The sequence below is a fragment of the Merops nubicus genome, unplaced genomic scaffold (genome assembly GCF_000691845.1).
Source record: "Merops nubicus isolate BGI_N331 unplaced genomic scaffold, ASM69184v1 scaffold15132, whole genome shotgun sequence".
Lineage (NCBI taxonomy): Eukaryota > Metazoa > Chordata > Aves > Coraciiformes > Meropidae > Merops > Merops nubicus.
In genome coordinates this window covers 1,784-23,826 of record NW_008591682.1, presented here as the reverse complement: position 1 = coordinate 23,826, position 22,043 = coordinate 1,784, and the positions used below count along the sequence as shown (strand labels likewise).

Genomic DNA, 22,043 nt, shown 5'->3' with positions numbered 1-22,043 from the left:
ATATGTCTAGAGTGAGATAATCTCTGTCCCATTATTATAAACAAACACCTACTAATGTTGATAAAGAAAATTAAATGTCCTGATTCATAAGTCATAAACATGTATATACTTATATGCCATAGACTTTGTAGCTTAAATGCCAAAAGCCTGAACAAAACTGTACAAGCTGAAATAAAAGAATAGCTGTGTAAATAGAATTTAAATGTGAAGTTGATTTCTGTAGGTTTATTGGGGTTTTTGTTCTTGTTGTTTTGGTTTTTTTTTTGGTTGGTTGCTTGCTTGCTTTTCTTTCCCCTGGAAGAATATACCAGGAACTGCTTACTGTGGATGAGGGAGCTATGCCAGTGTTACAGTAGAAGTTTCTGATTTATGTAGCCTCCTAAGTGGATCTCCCACATGTAACACCTCACAGATCAGATTGCCTATGGCTGTGGGTTGGCTGGCCAGAAAGATACCAGAGTTTTCCCAGCTGTTGACCAAATAGAAGATAAAGACAGAGTGAAATGATCCTTGTACTAAGAGGAGCTCTGAAATGTATTCCTCATGGTGTTCCAATACGTTCTTCTAGGACCTACCTCCATACTGTGTAGTGAGAAGGAATCAAGACCAAGACAACATTTCTTTCCTCAAGCTTTTCCATATATTACTTAGGACTGCTGTGACAAACAATCTTCTGCAGCTTAGGCATGACTGGAATGTAGGAAGGATTTTTCTCCCCAGCACCCATAATATGAATCAGTGCACACCTACAAGAATTTAACTCCTTGTCCATCCTGTCACAACCTAAGCCATCTTAAACATTTTGTTTGCCAAGGGTGATTATTTGTGACTTGTTTGTGGTAGCACCTGCAGATTGCAATGGTAAAGGGGACTCTGTTGCAATGGGTTTAGTCCTGATCTTATCAATGCCTACTAGCCTTAAGTTCTATGATTGTCCCTGATGGCCACAAATATGCTTGGCCAGCTACTCCCACGTTCCCTGTCCCTGGTCATTCTCTGAGTCTTTTTTCCTATCAGTCTCCATTTAGTGTTCATACCATTTGTCCTTAAGGCTTTGTTCACCTGTTAGAGTCAGCTTCTTGTACCTTCTTACACTACCATTCCAATAGATTGTTTCTAATCTTCATCTTCTTCAGCAAGTCCTAGTCCAGGTTCTTCTGTTTTTCCAGCCATTTCTCTGTTGTTGGTGTTCCTTCTCACTTGATAGTGTAGCTCACAGCTCTCTTGTTCTTTCTCATCACTGAATTCACCTTTCCCAAATCTGTTATAATTTCTCTTCTACTCCTAAAGCTCTACTCTCAACAGACTTTGTATCAGTGTTGTTCTTTCCTGGACTCTTGGTTTCCCTTTAGCCATGCCTCTGAATTAGGTGACATTTTCCTCTGCCCATGAACAATAAGAGGGGAGACGTTATTAGATTGCTGGAGAAATGGTCATCTTTAACTTCACTTGGAAGACAGCAGGCCTTGCTGTTGGCTTCACTTTGAAGCTGATATGCCTAACTATTATTGAAGAATGTCTTTATGACTGTTGTAGCATTATACTACGATATCCTTACCGGTTCTTTGAAGCACCAGCCCACTTTGATCAGGGCTGAGAGCATGCTCAGTGAGGACAAACCCAGCACACATACTGTTGTCACTTTGCCATGAAATAACTTACTAGAGAGCTTTATACTATATTATTTCCTTTGGGTTAGAAATTAATAATAATAATAAAAAAAGTTTATACTAGTAAAAGATGACTTCTACAATGAAAAATAGCGTTAACGATTGATTCTGGTCTTTTTCACTGAAAAAGATGCTTTTTGAAAATTTTCCACTAGCTTTATTTTTCCCTAAATTATTTTCATCAGTGATATGCTGGTGCATCCTATCCTTATGCACATAGACGTTTTCCTTTTCAGAAACTCCCTCTTTCCACACTTGTAATGAGGAAGAAGATTCTTTTTTTAATCCATTGGCATCTTTTAGACTGAAATCCTTGAGTTTTGCAATGGTCTTGCGTGAAGCTGAAATTAAAGCAGCACTCCTCTACTGCATTGCCGATTTCTTATGCTCTCATGAGAAAAATCTTTGTGACAAAGTTCAGTGTGACAGCTGCGTAAGGATGATTGCTGGGTATTATCTTTATCTCTTCTCCATATTGCTTTTATAAGCTATCAGTTACCTATGTTGATGTTTTATCTGGTTTCTAACAATACCAGAGCATAAGTGCTAATTAACAATGATACACTTTTCATTAACATGTTTGCCATAGAAACAGTTATGTGAAGTTTAATTTTAAGAAACGTATTTGGTGTTAAATAGCCCATTAGTTCTATTTTTATAAGCGTTCTTTAATCCCTAAAAAACAGAGGTTAGTATATCAGAATGTTGCTTTATATATATTCATTCCAGCAATGCTGAATTTTTCTTTCCCATCTATTCTAAAGTCAAATACATCATTACTTTTTAACACATGAATATTGATTTGTAGTTCATCTTGAGAGCCAGAGGACTCTTACTCCCATCAATATATAGCTGCCTCTAGGCAGGAAGTGTTTCTTAAAATCAGAGAGGATGCTTTCACAGGCTCTCACTCTGTTGTTTTTCTTTTTTTTTTCACTTGACCCATCCTGTACTCATACAAGGTCTCTGCAATGCTTTCAGGCTATTCAAATAGTGTCCTTGTGCATGATAACAATATGAGAACAAGAAATTTTATTAATTCCTAATGACTTTTACCGCATGTAGCATTAAATTGCAGAACTGAAAAAACTAGGAATCTAAGTTACAGTAAGGTGTGGCAAAAGAACATGCAAGCATTGGTCAGGAATGATAAGCAGAACTGTACAAATGGTTATGGTACACTAATAATAGCTGCACATTGTTAAAGGCTTTGTGGCTAATTCGGTAATTCTCCAAGTAGAGTACACAAGTCAAGCTGACAGTAATCTTGCTGTATTTCAGGGATAAGTTCTTTAAGATTGAGGTTCATGCAAGTGCAGGTCAGTAGAATACCAAGAATGTTTAGGCACCCTCTGAATTATAGTAAAAAAACATGGTGGAGGTTTGTGTTTTATTCCTCATTCTCTCTCTGAATTACTGCGTAGCCTCTGCTGTATCATTTACCCTCAATATATCTCTATTCCTATTAATAGCTTTACTTTAGATGTTATACCTACAAAAAAATCAGTCTGTCTGGGGCAAGAACTTTTGTCTTTTATTTGTTCTGTAAAGCCATACTATACCTTTGGTCCTTGTAAAGCTGTTGATGAGGAGAAATATGTATAATGCCCAAAGATCTAGCCATTTTGTCTTTCATTCTTTTTGCTCTAGAGTCTGGGAAGACTCTACGCAAAGATGCATTACAAGTTACGGATATTTTTAGTTCTCACTCAACAGTAAATATTTGCTCTGTTTGTGTAGATTATATCTTTGTTAAACAATATTTGAGTGTGTTTGATTGTCCACTAAGAGCAACTGTAAGAGAGCTGCTCACTTTCCAAATACGCCTTTAGATCACTCGAACTCATTTGTGTGGTCAGTTGCTTCTTTGATTCGTAGTAGAAGAGATTCCAACATCAAGGCTGATTGCCAGCCTGCTGAAGGAAGGCATTAAGAAGGGATTTAGTCTGTTTCCTAATATTCCTAAATGTTAAGTGACTCTTTGTGCTGTCTACATCAGCAAAATGTACTGCAAAAAGCAGACATGTTCTCTGGAATTTGTTCATAAGCATCAAATGTTTTCCCTATTTTTTTTGTCCTTGTTAGGACTTAATATAAACCTGGCAAAGCTGGCAGCTGGTTCAGTGTTGAAAAAGTTGAAAAACATGTATCAAAACTTCCAAAGCCCTTTAAGTTAGGCAGTATCTCAAGTTCCATAAATAATGTTTGAAAGTACCATGGAGCTTGTCATGGAAACCTTTAAAAGCAAAACTCAGATTTGGAACCAAAATATTGTGTCTGTTGTCCCAGCCCTTCCTTGCATAAATTTTGATGATAAAATCTTGCATCCTTTAGGAAGACTTGCTCAAAAAAGTACACTTTCCATGTTATTTCATAAAAACCCAAAATATAACATATTTTAGTGACTTATAAGTAGAAGTGTATGAAAAATGGAGGATTTTTAATGCTTAATTGGAGGTTTGAAAAGTACTGCCTGTCAGTAATAGTGAGTGAAATGAAAATATTCTGGGTTATTTTTCCCCCTTTGGAAGTAGAACAATAAAAACGTTATTTATGAAAAATTTTAAAATAAAAGGTTGTTCTATCCAGTATAGCAGGCAGGAGAAAATCTTAAAAAGCAGTCACAACAGCATATGAGAAGGAGAAATTCAAATGTAGTGGCAGATCTATTAACTGCCTTTTGACAGTGGTGGAAGAGCAGATCATCAAGTAAGAAAATACATGTTTAAAAGCTTACAATTGGAAGCAGGAAAGAGGAGTCTCCACAGAATGCATTCTAAAGATTTTGCCCTTTGTAATATTTTTAAAAGCTGTCTTTCACAGTTTTAACTACTGTGGGTCCCCGTGTGGCATTTGGCTGTTCTTTAGGGGAAGTTAATATGGGGCAGCTATATGAAATGCAGTAGACAAATCTATAACAATTTTAAGGTAACAAAAAACATTTAATTATCACTAGTTGCCATCTGTATTTATTTTGTTAGCCACATCTGTCAAATGTCACAGTAGCTGAAGTTGAGCAAAACCATGGTCTTCTATATTTCCTCAAGCGATTAATAAATCCTTGCCTGAAAATTCTGTAATTGATTTGATGTTTGAGAGTTAATGCTGCTCAAGTATCAAATGGTTTTGGTTATATGGTTCAAAGTGGCAGTTTCCCAGTTACCAGCTTTGAAGAGGCCAACTCCAGATGTGGCTCATTCTTCTCTTGGATTTTTTCATACACACTGGGTAGCTTATCTTCCTGTCTGTAAATCAGCTTCTTCATAGGAATCAACCAGAAAAGGTCTTCTATTGACCTCCAGTTTCAATTTTTAAAGGAATGAAAAAACTTTAGCATTTTCAGGGAAGAGTTCAGTTTATTGTTTTGAGGCACACTGGGTTAGTGTGCTGCTGCTGGTCACCATTTAGAAGATAGTTTCTGTAGTGGGGAGCAGTCACTTATGAAACCTTGCATTTTGAAAGGTAAAATGCTAATCTGCACATCAGGAAGACTCAAACTTGAAGATGCTTGGGAAAAAAAAAAAAAAAAGGAAAAGCAAAAGGAGATCTAATCAGCTAATAGTTTGAGAAAGGCAAGTGTGTTCAGGCTAACTTGTCAGATGTTAGAATGAGACTACAGTGGTTTGGCAGCTTCCCCCTTCTTGTTAACCAGCTGGATTACAGCAGCAGTCTATCCAAGGAAGTAATTCTTACAACCAGATATCTAGCTTCTCTGCCAGCTCACATTTAATTTTGAAAGCAATCAACTGCAAGGAGCTTGATTGCATCCAGCCAGTAATTTCCTTTGGACTCAGAGATAACAGAACCAGAAATAGTCCTCCAGTGCTATACACAATGTAATTTAATGCAATTCTTCTAGCAGTCATCTATATGAATATTAGGCAAATGAGTTTAAAACTTAAAAAAAAAAGAAATCATAAAGATACTGTGAGCCTCGAAAGTAATCCTTGGCCTGATTACAGTGTATGTGTTTATACTCGAGGTTACACAGAGTTCTTTTAGAGCTGCAGCATTTCTATTGTAATTAAGGCTGTGTCCATGTTTCTCTTATGACCTTGCTTCAACAAATTACTCCAGGCTGAAACTTGATCTATAGGAGCAGAATTCACTCTTGGCAATGCACAAAAAACAGGCTGGGTGTCTCTGTGTGGCAGTAGCACACTCTCCACTTTCTCTTTCTCATTGTGTTGAGTATTTTTCTTGTATGTCTCAGTTTGGATGCAATTCATTTTAAAATTGGCAATAATGTAAAGGAAAAGGAATTAAAATAGACATAAAATGTTTTTCCTATGTGAGACCTAATAAAAAACTCCCAGTAAACAGAAGTGCTTAACTGCACCAAGAGGCCAAAGTAAAGTTATGGAGTGGAGAGATCAGAGAGCAAGCTTCCCAATGGACATAGAAGTTTTTGATCTGTGCTGCTTTCTTCCTCATGTGGAACTTGCAAGCAAGATGAGATCTTCCTTCCCCACCATCAGCTTGATAGCGGGGTTATATAAGCATATAGTTATTTACAGCACGCTTCTATTGCTGTGACTGATGTCCAGTACAAACAGAGGTTATTTTCTTTCAAACTGTTTCTTCCCCACAAGTAGAACAAATGAACACTTCCAACCCTCTCATTAAATTGTTCTCTTGAGGGAAAAAATGCTTCTTGCCTTTTGCTCCACCTCCAAAATCCAGGAAAATTCTGTCCCTTCCAGCTATTCTTGCCTGATAAAAAGGTGAAGGGAAGGTACTTGGGAGGATAGAACCCTTTTCAACAGACAGTGCCCATCACTGGAGTTCTAGACTAAACCTAATGCTGCTCTTCAGATTTGATAAGGTTAGATACCTTGAGTGACTGGCTCTTTACGCTACTTCTTTTGTCAGTGATGAGGCTACATCCTCCAGGTGATGATTCTGGAACATTCCTAGAACCTTAAGGCAAATCATATAACATCTTTGATTTTCTTTTTGCTTAGAATTTGTATGGTTTATATGTCATTAGAAAGGAAGGATAATTGGAAAAATGGCTGATAATTTTAATTTTTATGCAAAAAATGTGCTGGCAGTTATTTCCCTGGTTAAGAGTGTTCCCTTCTGCCTTATGAGATTTTTTTTTCTTTTAATATTTTAAAAGAAAATTGTATTTCTGGTGTAAAATTGCAGAAATTAAAGGTTCCTCTCTGTATTCTTCCTTCCCACTCTGTCAGTGTATCTTCAGGACGTAGGGACAGTAGAAAACTGACGATGCCAGCAGGAAATTTTAAGCTAATGTGATGTTATGCTCCTAATAGTCCCTTTCTAATCATGCACTTAGGAAAATGAGTTAAGCACAAGAAAATACATGCACAAAAGTATGTATGTTTTACTTCTGTTTGTCTAAAACCAGTTTCCTTAGTTATCTGTTTACATAGTGTTAAAAACCCCCTCCTTTCCAATAAAAAAAAAAAAATTCATTTTTCACTTAAGAAGAAACAGCAGGAGTTTAACACACAATCAGATAACAGATTAGTTTACAAAGCCATTCTGCAATTAGAGAGTATTTGGTTTGAATGTGCCCTCTTCCCCCTCCTCTCTGCACCTCTGGTAGGTACAGCTGTGCTTGGAGCTTCTTCCAATTTAATGTTGCGGGTGTGATGGTTTGCTCCAGGAAGAAAAGGCTTCACATGTGAATAAGGTTAGCTATAATGTCTAGGCGTTGCTTAGGTTAGTTACACCTCCATGAAGGAAAGCAACTGTTAAAATATTTGCCTCATTTGTAGACTGAGGAGTATTCCCATCTTTAAAATATTGGCATGATTTTCAGCAGCATTTTTCTCTGCATTGAATTCAGAGGTTGAATTCTGGTTTGAAACAGAAATAATTAGAAAAAACGGTAGTACAGTAGGCCATTACATGCATTCCTACTCCTTTGAGGATCTGGCTTGTCAGCTAAGTGTAATGTCCTTGAATATAGTGACTGAAATAAAAAAAAAAGCCAAAAAGTACCCACAACCTACCAGCTAATCAAATGGAAAATTTGATTAAAACTGAATAGAACCTTGAGCAAATGCGCATGATCACCATGCTGCCAACTGGAAATAATATCTACTGTAACAATTTTTCTTTCATAACTTCTTACTTGTGTTCTCCTTCTTTCATTTCTTCATATGTACTTCAAGCAAACTACCGTCTCTGGGAATGTAGGATGTAAAATGTGAGTGGGACTGTCAGCAAAACCAGCTATGTTCCCACTATTTATTTTCCTAGCTGACATCGAGTAGCCATAAGTAAATAAGGAAAAGGAGTTAAAATAGACATAAAAAAAATTAGGCTCTTTAAATGTGATTCACAATTACCAGTAAAGCTGTACTCATAGCTAACACTCTTCTCTTTGTTACGAGGCTTTCTATGCACTAATTCTTCTGATGATATAATAACTCTTGGATCTGTAAACATTCTCTTTACTGAATGAAAGCTGACTAACTTCAAATAAGTTGGAAAAAAGCTCATTTCTGAAAGAGCATTCCATGAGTGTATGAAGATATGATTAAAGAAAAAAAGACCTGCTACATCTTCACATTTGCCTTCAACATTATAGATAAACATTGTTTCCTGTCAAGTCAGGGTACTGTTCTGTTAGCGCTTGATATAATATTCAGTGTTGTTTCGGGATGCATGGTCATGTGATTCTTAGTTTATACATGGCAACCAATGCAGAAACAATCTCTCAAGGACTGTCATTGAGGATCAATGCTAAATGTTACTCAGCAGGATGCAGACTGTATCTGTGTGTGTGTCCTCCTACTCTGCTTTGATTATGTTTGTTGTAATGAAAAGCCTAGTTATACTTAACAGCATTCCTATTGCACCCTCTCTGTGGAAGACTTATTACAGCCTCTTGATTTGTCTCTGTTTCAACAAGATGCGTAGTTTAAAAACATATACACAGTGTTTTCAAAGATTCCTTCAGTATAATCTGATTATAAAGAGGTTATGTGACAGTTTGTCTCTGCTGCTTATTGTGTGGCTTAAGTCTCTGAGAACAAGCTGACTGAACATCCATACAGTTTAGAGTGTGATGGCAGCTGTGGTTCAAAAATGTTGTTTTGGGCCAGATCTGGGGTCACCCGAGGAGGCACTTTGGCATACATCGAGGTAACAGAAGGATTACATACTACTTATTGCTTCTTATAACTTTGTTAGATGACAGTACTATAGTCTGGGTAAGTGGGGGAAGATAATTAATTAAACAGAGTGGTACTTTATTACCTTAGAGTGAGGAGGGAAGGGAAAAGAGGGAGAAATTTACTGCGTGAGTAGGAAGTAGTAAGTCTACAAGTAAACCTTCTGTATCTGAGAATTGATAGATAGATAGGGTTGTATATTGTGAAGGAGAAAACCGGTTTAACACTGGACAACAAGCTGACCTGTTGCTTTTATAAAAGGATATTTCAAGCAAGAATATGTATTTCAGGAAGTGAGTCTGTGTTTTCAGCATGACAAAAGCATTCACCCATGACTTCCCATTGCCTCTTAATGTTTGCTGTCTTTGATACATTTTTATAACACTAGTGCTCTATTAAAAAACTTCTAGGCATGAACGAATACATACTAGAAGACCTTACCATGTGGATGGAGCTGACAAGTACTCTCTAGATGATGATCTGGTAAATCTAGAAGTTCTAGATGAGGTACTGTACTCTCTGAGTAGCAGTTTCTGGTAATTGTGCCTCACATTTTGCCAGTTTCTGCTTTTTAGGCTTCTTTTAACAGAATGAGAAGAGTTCATTCTTGCAAGGTTTTGTCTCACCATGGCAAAGGAGTTGTCACGTGATGCTGTCATCACTGTTAAAATTCTATATAGTGACATAAAAGTAGTAGCAGTGAGTCCTATTATGTGGAAGAATTTAATTATGAGTGATGCTAGTTTAAAATATTTTATGAACTTCATAAAATTAGAAGTTTAGTCATGAAAAACTAGATTAAAGTGATTTTTACTAAAATTTATTAACTTATATAAATGATAGATATAAAATGGTATCTACAGTTTCTGCATAAAAAGTGGTAAAACAATACCAGTTGCAGATTTCACTGTATCACCTATATGCAGACCATCAGTAAAGTTTTGTTTTAATGATCCTTAAATTGCATGCCAGCAAGAAAAAGACATAATACTAAATTGTTATAGTGTCCCATTTAAAACAGTCTCTTACTACCATTTAAAATTTAATCCTTGAAAAAGTATTATCATTGTTTCATTGTCAAATAAAAAAATAAATGGAAATTTACTATGAAGTGCAGCAGTAATGTGCATGGCCATTTTCTCTAGTGAAAGTTTGCTTCTTGGGCTGGTATAACAAAATATATACTATTGTGGAAATAAGAGTTGCCATTTAAGTTAGTTTTATTGCATTGGCAAGAATTTTGAAAATATCTGTTTGGTTTTGTGGTGTTGGCATTTAAAAAATAATTAGTAATACTTAGAAGTATTTCTTAATCAATGCTCTCAATATATTTAGAAAAATATTCCTAACTAGGAAAATACTGTTTAACTATCAAATCTTTTGTAATATTCTCAGGATACAATCATCCATCAGCTGCAGAAACGTTACGCTGACTTGCAAATTTATACTTATGTTGGAGACATTTTAATAGCCTTAAACCCCTTCCAGAATCTCAGCATTTATTCTCCCCAGGTAAGAGAGATTCCAAGCCATGGACAGTACTCACTTTACATTTATATGAACAGCACTGACTGAAATACTTAAGTGATGTTGGAAGCTAGGGGCACAGAATAAATCCCAGTCTTTTCTTCGTTCAGCAAAATGTGGCTACACATTTTATTTTTTTTTTAAATTCAGTCCTATTAGATTTCATTACTTTCTGCTTGGTGTCACAAATTCCCAAGAAGGGATGAAGATTACCCCAGACACAGCTGTTCCTCTTGTCTGGCATTCAGGGCTTTCTTCTGAAAACAGAAGATGGTTGTATGAACCTCCTCATGCTGAGCCTGTTGCTTCCTGAAGAATTGCTGTGTGGGGTTATTAAATGTCCTGTGCCATCAGCTTCTGCTTAAAAGAAAAAGGTGAAGCAAATGCTGTATAGATAGAAGCAGCTTAGTTTCCACAAATATGAAAATAGGTGAAGCCATAAATCTTAGTCTTCATGGGTGTCTAAATCAGAGTTGCTGGTAGAGGTGCCAGATTAATTTCAATTTTATCTTTGAAGCTTCTTTTGTATAGGTTGGGTATTTTCTCTTCACTGTCTTGTACAGAAAACATCAGAGTGCATTTTAGATACCATTTGTATTCTGGAAGTTGGGCAGTGCCAAGAATTACCACTCCTCTTCCAGGGCACTCAGTGGAAATTCTGTGGTAAAATAGGCAACTACCTTCTGTTGAACAGGCAGAAGATAGTCACTATCCTCTTTTCAGCTCTTAATTATGTAGCTAAGTTGTGTATTTTGACTATTGTGTGTTCTTTTTTTAAATTTAGTTCTCCAAGCTTTACCATGGTGTGAAGCGTTCATCAAATCCCCCCCATATATTTGCCTCTGCAGATGCTGCTTACCAAAGTATGGTTACATTCAGCAAAGATCAGGTAAGAACCTGTTCATTTTTGTTTAGATTTCATATTAATCTGACTGCAACTATGGAACATGGCTATGGTTAATGTTCTGTTATGATGTACTTTGAGAAATTTTTTCTTTAAGCCTTTTATTCCTACATCAGGAAAACTGGAATAGAAACCTAGTCAGGTTTGGGAGTTCTGAAGAAGACAGTGGCAGAGGCTAAGAAGTCAAATAAGATATTAGGGTTACCTGACCGATACAGTTTTCTGGACACCCATGAAGTTGTAGCAATAGACACCGATTGCAATATTGCTGCACACTCTGATTCTAGCCTGGCTTGCACTAAGTGGTGTAAAAATTTACACCTGTGCAAAATTAGAAAGTCTCAGTGCCATTGTGGATTAACAGAGTTTGAACCACTTTTCCTTTGCATAAAGATACTATCAAGGAATGGATATTCAATTCCTTTAACTACAAGTCACAAAAAATAGGAACCATTTGCTAACTTTATTAATAAAATTTATTAGTAAAATGTTTTAAGGATAGGTCTAATATAAATTTAAGAAGGAAAGAAATTCAATGATATAGCAGTGATTTTAATGAGAATGTGATACCATGCTGTAGAAGCTAAATTTCTTTTTATTACATTCTTAAGACTGTAACTTTTTACTCTTCCTAATTTGATGTCCTGTATGTACATGAATATTGAGGGCTAATAATTTTTATGTGTAAAATCCTCCTGATTTTACCCTGCACATCACATAATAATTAATAGGAAACGCTTTTTAAAAATCACAAGGCCAGAATGAAATAATAAGAAACTTGCAATTCGAAAATGCCAAGCAAAGAAGACAAATAAAAGGGACATGGAAGATGAAGAAAAAATAAGTTCTATTGAGTGTATGGAAGTACACTGCCCTGAGACATGGCTAGTGCTTCTTTAATGACTTATATGCTCTTTGATTGAATCATTAAAGAAAGCAAGTATTCGTGTAGAGTAAGTTATGTGAGAATTTGTTTTCTGGGGAAAAATTTTAGTTTTGACATCAGCCTGCCAGGCTAACTTTGTACATCTTTATTATTATAGGTTTCCTACATGTTTAAGAAGTAGTTTGCATTTATATCTAAATCAGTTTCCTATTTTCTGTTTGCAAAGGATTACAGGTGCATGTTTATCTCCATTGCCTGCTCCATGTTTTGTTGGTCTTCAGGTAAAGGTGCATTAGAGAATAAAGACTGTAGCCAGATCAAAAATTTATTGATTCTCTTTGTTTTATCCATTGAGTTTTCCCTTGTATTTTCCTGTGAAGTCTGAAAATTGACTTTGTGTCTAACATTTCTCATGAAGCTAAAGTCAAGTTCTGGCCAATTCTACAAGAGTTTCAGGAGCTCTACAAGAACTCACAGGCTTCAACTGTAGAAACTGTTGCACATGACTTCTCTAGTCCCATAAATACAATTAAATTAGGTATCGTAACCTTGTAATTCAATCATTGGGACATCTATTTCCAAAAAGAACAAAACTACACAGTAAGAAGAAAATAAATGAGCTACAAATGTCATAGTGCACTCACTATTTAGAGTCAATCCTTGTACCTGCTGTTGGACACCACAGGACACTACCAGAGAACTGCTACATTTTTCAGACCTTTTCAAAAAGCTCTGTTGTGTACAAAGTGTCATTACATCAAGTATTTTAGGACCTTGTATATTCTGTCACCCAAGAATCTTCCATGTTCATGGTGTGGTGCAAATAATTTTCAGGTCTTTACATAAAACCAGACAGTAACTGTGCAGTGTTAACATTGTAATTATATGTCAATTGATACTGTACCTTATGTAGATGAACATTTGTACTGGTGATCTATAGAACAGATGAAAAATAATAAATGCTCTTAGAGTTCTTACTTGCTAGGACCTGAAGTGTTCATGCTTCAGTATTCAGGTGTGAACTGGCCTTCAAGCATAACAGTGAAGAGGAGAATACCAAGTAATTTAGACTGTTCTAGCTAATCCATGAGTCTGGAAACCATTTGGAAACCCTATAAAATACCATGTGTTAAAGAACGCTGACTCAGGAAAAAGATGGATATGTTCTCCAGGAGTCATCCAATGAGCAGATGCATATTCTTCTGAAGTTTAGATGCTAGTTTGCTGTTGTAGCTTGAGTATCAGCATCACCCAGAGACTTTGGGTCAGTGTATTAAATACAGCTGTACCTTGTATTTCATGTTAATTCGTATGAATCAATGCAGTGAGCTCAGTTGCACTGGTTCAGTTATGTCACATCCAGTGAGCTGTGGCAATTTTCTGAGCATTAAGTATTTGGAACAAGCCACATATGTGCATAGCATGTGTTAACCTGTAGACATGGTCACTCGCTCATGTGTCTTAGCCCTTAGAAGTTATGTCATGGCTTCTTCACACATATGCACATTGCTGTTGGGCATTGTGAGACACATTTTAGTAACCTAGGCAATAAATGATTACACTGAACCTTTGCTGCTCTTTTCTTTCAGAAGGGAGTTGGGGGATTTGGCCCTTAAAGTATTTTTTAGTCTTGATACTAACCATTAAATAACAGGTAGGAGCAGTAAAAGCTGAAATCGAACATGTTGTGAGGTGTGCACTTAACTGTTCTGGTTTGTGTGTTCAGTGCATTATCATCAGTGGGGAGAGCGGTGCTGGAAAGACAGAAAGTGCCCATCTGATCGTCCAACATTTGACCTTCTTGGGAAAGGTATTTCTTAGCCAATCATAGAAAACTATGAACAAATCCTTCCAAACCAAATTTTCACTTTAATTTTTTAATACTTAAAGCTGTTCATGTGATTTGTCCCACTTGAGTTAGGGATGAAGTAATCACGCATATAAGAGTATTGAATTGAGATTCTACATTATAACCCACAGCAAGCCATTCCATATTTTTTTAAAAAGAAGGTGCCAGATCCCAAGTGCTCAGTGCCTATATTTATATATAGTGTTTATTGCATATACTGTTGTTCATTTATACAGTAATGACAGACATTGCTATGGCTTTAATCTTAGAAGCCTTTACACATTTAAATGTTACGCAAAATGACTGAAAAATCAAGTGCGTAAGGTTAACCTTAAGTAGATGAGTTTAGTTTTTGATGGTTTTGGTATTCTTAATTATATGACAGTTCAGAGCAGAACAGAGAGAAGAATCTGGGTTTTTCCTACCTGTGAGAAACTTCCTCATCAATTTGTTGGCCCTGTTGTTGGATAAGTAGAAAGGTTAATGCATTATCTAAGTCCATACAAGCATGAGAAAAGGATGCTATCCTTCTGAGTCAAGAATTGGATTGTGGGTAAGCAATATGTTCTTTTTAATGATCCTCCCGATCTGTATCTGTTCTGTCAAGGCAAATAACCGTGCTTTGCGTGAGAAAATTCTTCAGGTGAATCCTCTGGTTGAAGCATTTGGGAATGCCTGCACTGCCATCAATGACAACTCAAGTCGCTTTGGAAAATATCTGGAAATCATGTTTACACCCACAGGAGCTGTAATGGGGGCAAAGATTTCTGAATATCTACTTGAAAAGTCAAGGGTTATAAAACAGGCTGTGTAGGTATATTAATTCTCTGTCCTTTCATATTTATATAATATTTGGATTTTGTTTAGTTCTCAAAAATTGCTCACTTTAAGTGCTTTCACGTCTTCTGCTATAGCAATGATCCTTTGTACAGTGCCGTGATAATGAGTTGTCAGGTTCTTTTGGAGTGGAAGCCAGAGCTGCTCCATTCTTTGTAGAAATACTGTGGTTGACTGAGTTTTCTGTGTTTCACAATTGCTGTTCCTACACAACTAAAAAAAGTGGGAGATTTGCTACCTACTTCAGAGAGCTCATGATAAGAACTTCTGTTTTTTACATTGTGCAAGACTCTATGAGGGTAAACACGTGTTTCAAAAGGACCTTTCTTTTTTTTTTTCTAGGGGAGAGAAAAATTTCCATATATTTTATTATATTTATGCTGGCCTTTATCATCAGAAGAAACTTTCTGAATATAGACTTCCTGATAAAAAGCCTCCTAGGTAATTGTCACTCACTTGTTTTAACTGCTTATTGTAATTAGCTGTTGACCAGCTCTTGCTTTCAGTATGATGCCTTAAAATCTCTCTTAATCCTTCTCCATCCCTTAAGGATCCTTTTTAATCTTCCGAAACAAAGAAGAGGGTGGACAATAAGGCATTGCATTATTTGTATTTGTTTGAGAACTTGAACTATTTGAAAAGGGCGAGGAAGAGTCAAGCTTGTTGTTATGCAGATATTCTGTCATATTTTCAAATCAGGACAATCACCTTATGAATTCTTACTGTAATGCTTCAATAAGAACCTAAAATATGCTTTGGAGTTCTGTTTTTTAATTGGTATTTGTGCTTTGGGTGCATCTGATCTGTACTGGGTGAGGGTGTGTGTGTGAAATGTTGGTAACACTATAATAGGTATTAACAAAGAATAAGGAAAAGTTAGTGCAACAGAAACACAGATTTCTGGTGAATTAGCACCAAAGTATATAATTGGAAGATACTGAAATGAATGTTCTTTCCAGTTACTTGGCTACCTGCTGGAGGTTGTACTGCTTATCTGCTAGTGTGGTTCTTTCTTTCTCCCACTCTATTTAGATATATTGATAATGAAACTGGAAGAGTGATGCATGATATTGTTACTAAAGATTCTTATGGAAGAAAATTTGAAGCAATTCAGCACTGCTTTAGAATTATAGGATTCACTGATGAGGTAAGAGATCCAGTTGCTAAACCATTATTGACCTTCTTTACAAAAAAACACCTCCTGTGCACAGGCTGCAGTTTGGTTTTGTGGATGATGCCTGTGCCACAGAATCTCTCTTATGGCAGAAATGAACTGTAAAAGCATAAACACACACTCAGAAACCAAGATCAGCCTGAGATCTTGGTTGGTACTTGGGCAAGTCCATTCACAATTCTCTATTACACTTTTTTCTGTGTCAATAGAAGCTTACTTGAATATGTAGTACTTGGTCTCAGAGCAAGCTACAAGCTTTATAACCATTCCAGTGCTCACCTAGCTGGATCCTTTAAAAGTGCTGCTTGTCATCTTTTACAGGAAGTGTACTCAGTGTACAGAATTCTGACTGGTATCTTAAATACTGGAAATATTGAGTTTGCTGCCATTTCTTCACAACACCAAACAGATAAAAGTGAAGTTCCCAACCCAGAAGCCTTAGAGAATGGTAAATACATTTTAACATTGTCAGTTCTGTAAATGCAATTTGACGGTATTTGTGAGACTCTCTACCTTGTGATAACAGGCTGACAATGCTAGAGATTTCTGCTGCACAGCTACAGTCATGTATCTTTTTTCCCCACTGTCTTTTAGCTGCTGCACTACTAAGTATTGGGTCAGAAGAACTTCAAGAGGCCCTAACCTCCCACTGTGTTGTAACACGAGGGGAGACCATTATCCGAACAAACACCGTGGACAAAGCAACTGATGTGCGAGATGCCATGGCAAAGGCCCTTTATGGCCGGCTCTTCAGCTGGATTGTAAACCGTATTAATACGCTGCTTCAGCCAGATAAAAATATATGGCAAGTTACACGTCACTGCATTGCGTCTATTTGCTCTGCGTATGTCTTTGGTGGCTTCATCCACTTGTATATTTTTGTATTTGCAGAAAGGGTGCTGTGCTTATTTTGGCTAAGGCTTCAAAATGGTTTTCATGCTGTGATGCTGAATTCTGTTTCCAGGACATTAACCCAAATATTTTCAAAGAGCTGAGTGGAATTTAGCTACTGAGGTCGGTGGAAATTGGGTCATTAAAGTCCTGTACAGTTCTTTAAAAAGATGCTTCCTACATAGTGAACATTAAAATCATAGCAAAAGCTGGTAAATAACTGGAGGACACTGGAAAACTCTAGTATGTACAGTCCTTACAGTCCTTCTGCTTTTGTAAGCTAGTAATAAATATAGATTATTATTGTGCTGCTGCTTGAGATGTGACGATTTGTTGTTTTTCATAATTACAGGAATGTTCACATTGTGCATCCTTATGAGTTCATTGCCAGGTGCTGATCTAGCTGCATTGGTCTTTTTGAGCAGCTGTAGAGATTTTTAGAAACGTAAGAAACCCTTAGGTGATGAAAAAAATGCCTCTGATCCGAGATCTTTACCTGGCACTTCATCATATCATATAGGCATGTGCTCATACATACTTGCAGTTCAAGTGGTGACTGTGATATGAGTGTCCTTCAGCCAGCACATGGGCTCTTAGTAGTCCAGCTTGTAGCAGCAGTAGGCTTGGTAGATACCCAAGACGAAATACCTAGCCTGTGTGTAGCAGAACCATGCTATTAAAACTTGACACCTTTTGTCTACCTGGAGGAGTAGACAATAGATTTTATTTGGGGCCTGCCTATTGAAACCACTTGTTTTAATATGGCTGTTACTGGGTACCTATGATTGTCCTGCTTTCTTCATGGCAATTTGCAAGAAGCAAGAGGAAAACAAAAGTGTTAACGATGCTGAACAAGTGTACCAAGTTGCTTTAGGTTCAAACATGCTTTTTCTCCTCTCTTTTTGCAGCAGATTGAATCAATTATGCAACCTTTGTTTCCATGTTTGCCTTTTGTAAATTTGATGTTGCCCATGGTGAATTTTGTTTGTATTTTCACATGCAGTAATGCTGAAAATGGGATGAATGTTGGGATACTAGACATATTCGGATTTGAGAACGTCACAAGAAATTCCTTTGAACAACTGTGTATAAATATCGCTAATGAACAGATCCAGTATTATTTCAATCAACATATCTTTGCACTTGAGCAGGCAAGTTCAATTCCAATAATGCCTCAGTTGAAGTTTTGTAAAAAATGTCGTTTGGGCCTATAGAGTGTTGCTGTGTATCATAAATGTCCCAATGATGATGTTGCTTTTATTTGTTCAGTATTAAAACTGTGCTGGTCACTTTGTAGATGGAATATCAGAGTGAGGGAATTGATGCTACTACAGTGGAATATGAGGACAACCGTCCACTTCTAGATATGTTCCTCCAGAAGCCCATGGGTCTCCTGTCTCTACTAGATGAAGAAAGTCGATTTCCTCAGGCAACAGACCTAACTTTAGTTGGTATGTGCAAACAAAAATTTAGGGAAATAACAAATATATTTTGAGAGGATGGAATGATATCTTTACTCAAGTTTTACTAGCCCAGTTGTCCTGCTCAGGCAGTGCCATGTCATTTCACTTTTAAAGTATATTTTTCATTGTGCTCCATCATTTTTCTCCACTCAGGTGTTCTCTGTTCTTTTTATATTGCAAAAGTTATCATATATCAGGTGTCAAGGACTTAGTGTCTTTCCAGTATCACAAGGAAGTAATCTGTGTCCTATCCCTGTGTGTGAGGTACAAGCAGCATTTATCCCCATTTACTGAAGTGAAGGCTGAGACATAGTAGAATCTTGTGTCAAGGACCATCCTGTGAGCAGCGTTGGTGCTGAGAGTATAATTTGTATCTCCCAGGCTCCTAGACCCATGCTTATCCAATTAGAAAATACAGCTTGACTCAAGATTATTGCACCATAAATAGAAAGTGTATGTTATTGCTGGTGTGCTATCTGGCTGAGTATTTCCCTTCTTCCATGCATATTTTACATATTTTTTAACTAATCTTGGTGCAAACTTTAAAACATGCAGTGTATGCCACATTTAAAACTGTTGTCTTGCTTTTGTTTACTAGAGCTACATTTTCCCTGCAATATGAAACAGCAAGTTCCAGTTCCATCAATGGGACGTACAGCAGAGACTAGAACTGTTAGAGAAAAATAACAGCTGCCTGTTAAATTGCCTGATATACATATACAAGATCTTTCAGTTCTACTAGCCTGAGTTGAAACTTGAATTTAGGTCACAAGATAGAATGAGTGCTGTAGTTTGATTCCAGTTCTCGTTTGTGTACTAAAGCCTTGTGCCTCACCATGGAACTTATAAATCAGTTGATACTGAATACTGAACTTGCACTTTCCTTGGTCCAATGGCGATCAGTCTTGCTGCTCATCTGTAGACAGCACAGCAGGAGCCCCCTAGGTAACAGCAAAGGAGGATATTGTGCCCTCACCAGATGTGCCAGATAATCATAAATTCCACCACCCTCCCCCTGCCTCCCCACCCTGAAGTTCCAAACTTCTTTCTTTTTGCTTTAAATACAAGCTTGATTAAACATTAATGGAAAGAAAAATTTAACACAAGATATTAATGGATTCTAACATTAGAAAAAATATTTTGATAGTATTTTCTGACCTGCAAAACATGACAGACAATTTTATCAGTTGATTCTGGCCTCAGGTCTCTAGTTGCTTATAAAGAAATATAGTAACAAGCTTTACAGCATCAGCATTAATTTCATTACAAAATATTAAAAAGCATACAAAATATCACAGGGAGGGCATAAAAGACATTTTTCTTGGTGGTGTTTCTTTTTCTATTGGCTCTTTAGAGGTAGTCACAGGAAACAGAAAGCATCTCTAGCAGAGGTTTTAGATAGAAGCCACTCTTTCTGTAGAAGTCCAAAGGTAAATGAGAGATGGTTCCAGCCCAAAGACATTAACAGATACATAAAACATGATGCACAAAGCTAAGTGAATGGGGAATGGAAGATAGGGAAAATACAAATAATAGGCATTTAAGCAAGCTTCAGCTGAAAGATGTCAGCTCTGAATGTATAGTTAAAATAAACCACCTTCAGATCCTATGTGTATATATAAGCAAATTCATAGTGAAATATGAGAAGTCAACACATCTTCTCATTGATGTCTCTTTTTTGATAGTTTTCCATGCAGAAAATTATCCACAAATTGTGAGATTTGAACAACAGTCTTACTGGGCTAGTTTAGAATGAGCTATTCCATTCAGAAGTGGCAGCTCAGAAGAAAGCACAGAGAAGGTGGCGCACAGCTATTTCTCAGCAATCTGATAATATATGTGTTTACAATAGTCCTGGCTTCTTGAGCAACAGACTATGCCTAATTAGGATGGGGATTTTACATAGCCACTCTAAGTCACTTACATCAATGTCTCTTCCAAATGTTCAGATAAATTTGAAGATAACTTACGATGCAAATACTTTTGGAGACCAAAAGGAGCAGCACTGGCATTTGGTATTCAGCACTATGCTGGAAAGGTAAGGTCATGTGAATTTTATTTAGTTCAAACAACAGTGGTATGGTCATTGTTTGGTTTTTTTTTTTCCAAAGTTTCTGTTTGGTTGGTTTTTGTTTTTTTTTTTTTTTTTTCCTTCCCCTTTGCTATTAAGAGACAAAATGGTACAGTTTATGGAACCCTAGAATCTACCATAAAATTTCCATGTGTAGCACTCTATTTTAAAACATACCCTTAGGGCTCTTTCACAGATTGTGTAGACAGTAACCATCTCTTTTTCTGAAAGAAAATCTGGCACAAGAAACACCATTTCTACAATCATTTCTAAGGGGCAGCTCTCTGGAGGCAGAACAGGCTATGTGATTGTTAGCATCGTGTGAATGCCACAGTAGTTCTGTGTGTAAGTGTATATAAGTATACAGATAAAATGCAATGTAATACACTGTTGATAATGAAATTTAAAATTCTGTACAGAGTGTTGGGAAGACCAGAGCTAGCTAGCACAGATGTTTACTTGTGCTCTGTAGCATCTAACTTCTTTTGTTTGCAGCAGTTCATGTATTATTTTATACAGGGAGTAACTGCCCAGTTGTTTCACGTAACAGGAGCTTTGCATGTGATTTCAGGTCCAAATCTTTGTTTATAAGCAAAATTAAATAGCAATGGTGTATGTAGTTATCGGTGAAGACTCATCTCTGAAAGACTCCAAAATGCTAAGATATGTTCTAGTTAACTTTGTTCAGCTTTCTGGGTTGTTAAGAATAGCTGTAAAACTTCACACAGGTTTAGTAAATTCTTTGCACCCAAATGGCCAAGTCATAAAAACACTTCTGGCCAGTTCTCTATTGCAGGAGAACATTCAGTTTCTGTGTAAACTCAGTGGAATAAAGCTGTAAAACTTCACACAGGTATAGTAAATTCTTTGCACCCAAATGGCCAAGTCATAAAAACACTTCTGGCCAGTTCTCTATTGCAGGAGAACGTTCAGTTTCTGTGTAAACTTGGTGGAATAAAGCTAGAGAGGAATATTGCTGGTAATAAGAAAGAAGTTCTAAAAAAGTACTGTGATTTAAAACAAACAAGATTTAGGCAAAATTAACTGATTCTTATATGAATACAAATAGCCTGGCATTAATTTCTACTAAAAGCAATTTAAATGATTGAAATAGATAAATGCTTTGTTTTCCTACTATTGTTTTTGAAGCAGTGAGAAGCCTGTTTTAATGTACCTAGATGTGCAGCTAGTTACAGGTCACAAGTTTGGTGCTACTGCCTGAAGGGAACCACCCAAGAACCATTTCTTACTTCACATGAAAACTGTCAAACTTTAATGAGATACCTGTATTATATTCTGTCATGCATACTGTAGTTTGATATGACAAAGCGTAACACAACAGGATTTAAGCCATTTAACCCAATTTGCTGTGCAGTGACATGTTACCAGTATAGGTGCTGCCTGTAGCCAGTTCACATTTTGAAGACACTGCTGTAGCTGTGCACTTTTAAGTCCTTTGCAGATAATTCATTGGCTTGTCAGAGCCAAACTAACTGGTCTGCTTGGTCATCTTGACTGTTCACATTTTAAAGAGCAGGGTAGTTTTTTGGTAACCTTTTTTGGCAACTTTTCTCATTCTATTTGCCATGCTAGGTACTGTATGATGCCTGTGCATTCCTT

At 36.7% G+C, this 22,043-nt stretch overlaps 1 protein-coding gene across 1 annotated transcript in view; it reads left to right on the top strand.

Annotated features, from left to right (window-relative positions):
* The window catches only part of LOC103782581 (myosin-IIIb-like), a gene marked incomplete at both ends in the record, with an annotated part of 35,406 nt that overhangs the window by 13,241 nt on the left and 122 nt on the right, over window positions 1-22,043 (top strand). Inside the window, 13 exon segments of the mRNA XM_008950355.1 lie at window positions 9,232-9,328; window positions 10,217-10,333; window positions 11,133-11,237; window positions 13,865-13,948; window positions 14,595-14,797; window positions 15,167-15,265; window positions 15,857-15,971; window positions 16,320-16,446; window positions 16,593-16,803; window positions 17,893-18,040; window positions 18,187-18,340; window positions 20,302-20,390; window positions 22,017-22,043. The exon segment at window positions 22,017-22,043 is cut by the window's right edge and continues 18 nt beyond it. Of these exon segments, the coding sequence (XP_008948603.1) occupies window positions 9,232-9,328; window positions 10,217-10,333; window positions 11,133-11,237; window positions 13,865-13,948; window positions 14,595-14,797; window positions 15,167-15,265; window positions 15,857-15,971; window positions 16,320-16,446; window positions 16,593-16,803; window positions 17,893-18,040; window positions 18,187-18,340; window positions 20,302-20,390; window positions 22,017-22,043 (1,576 nt within the window).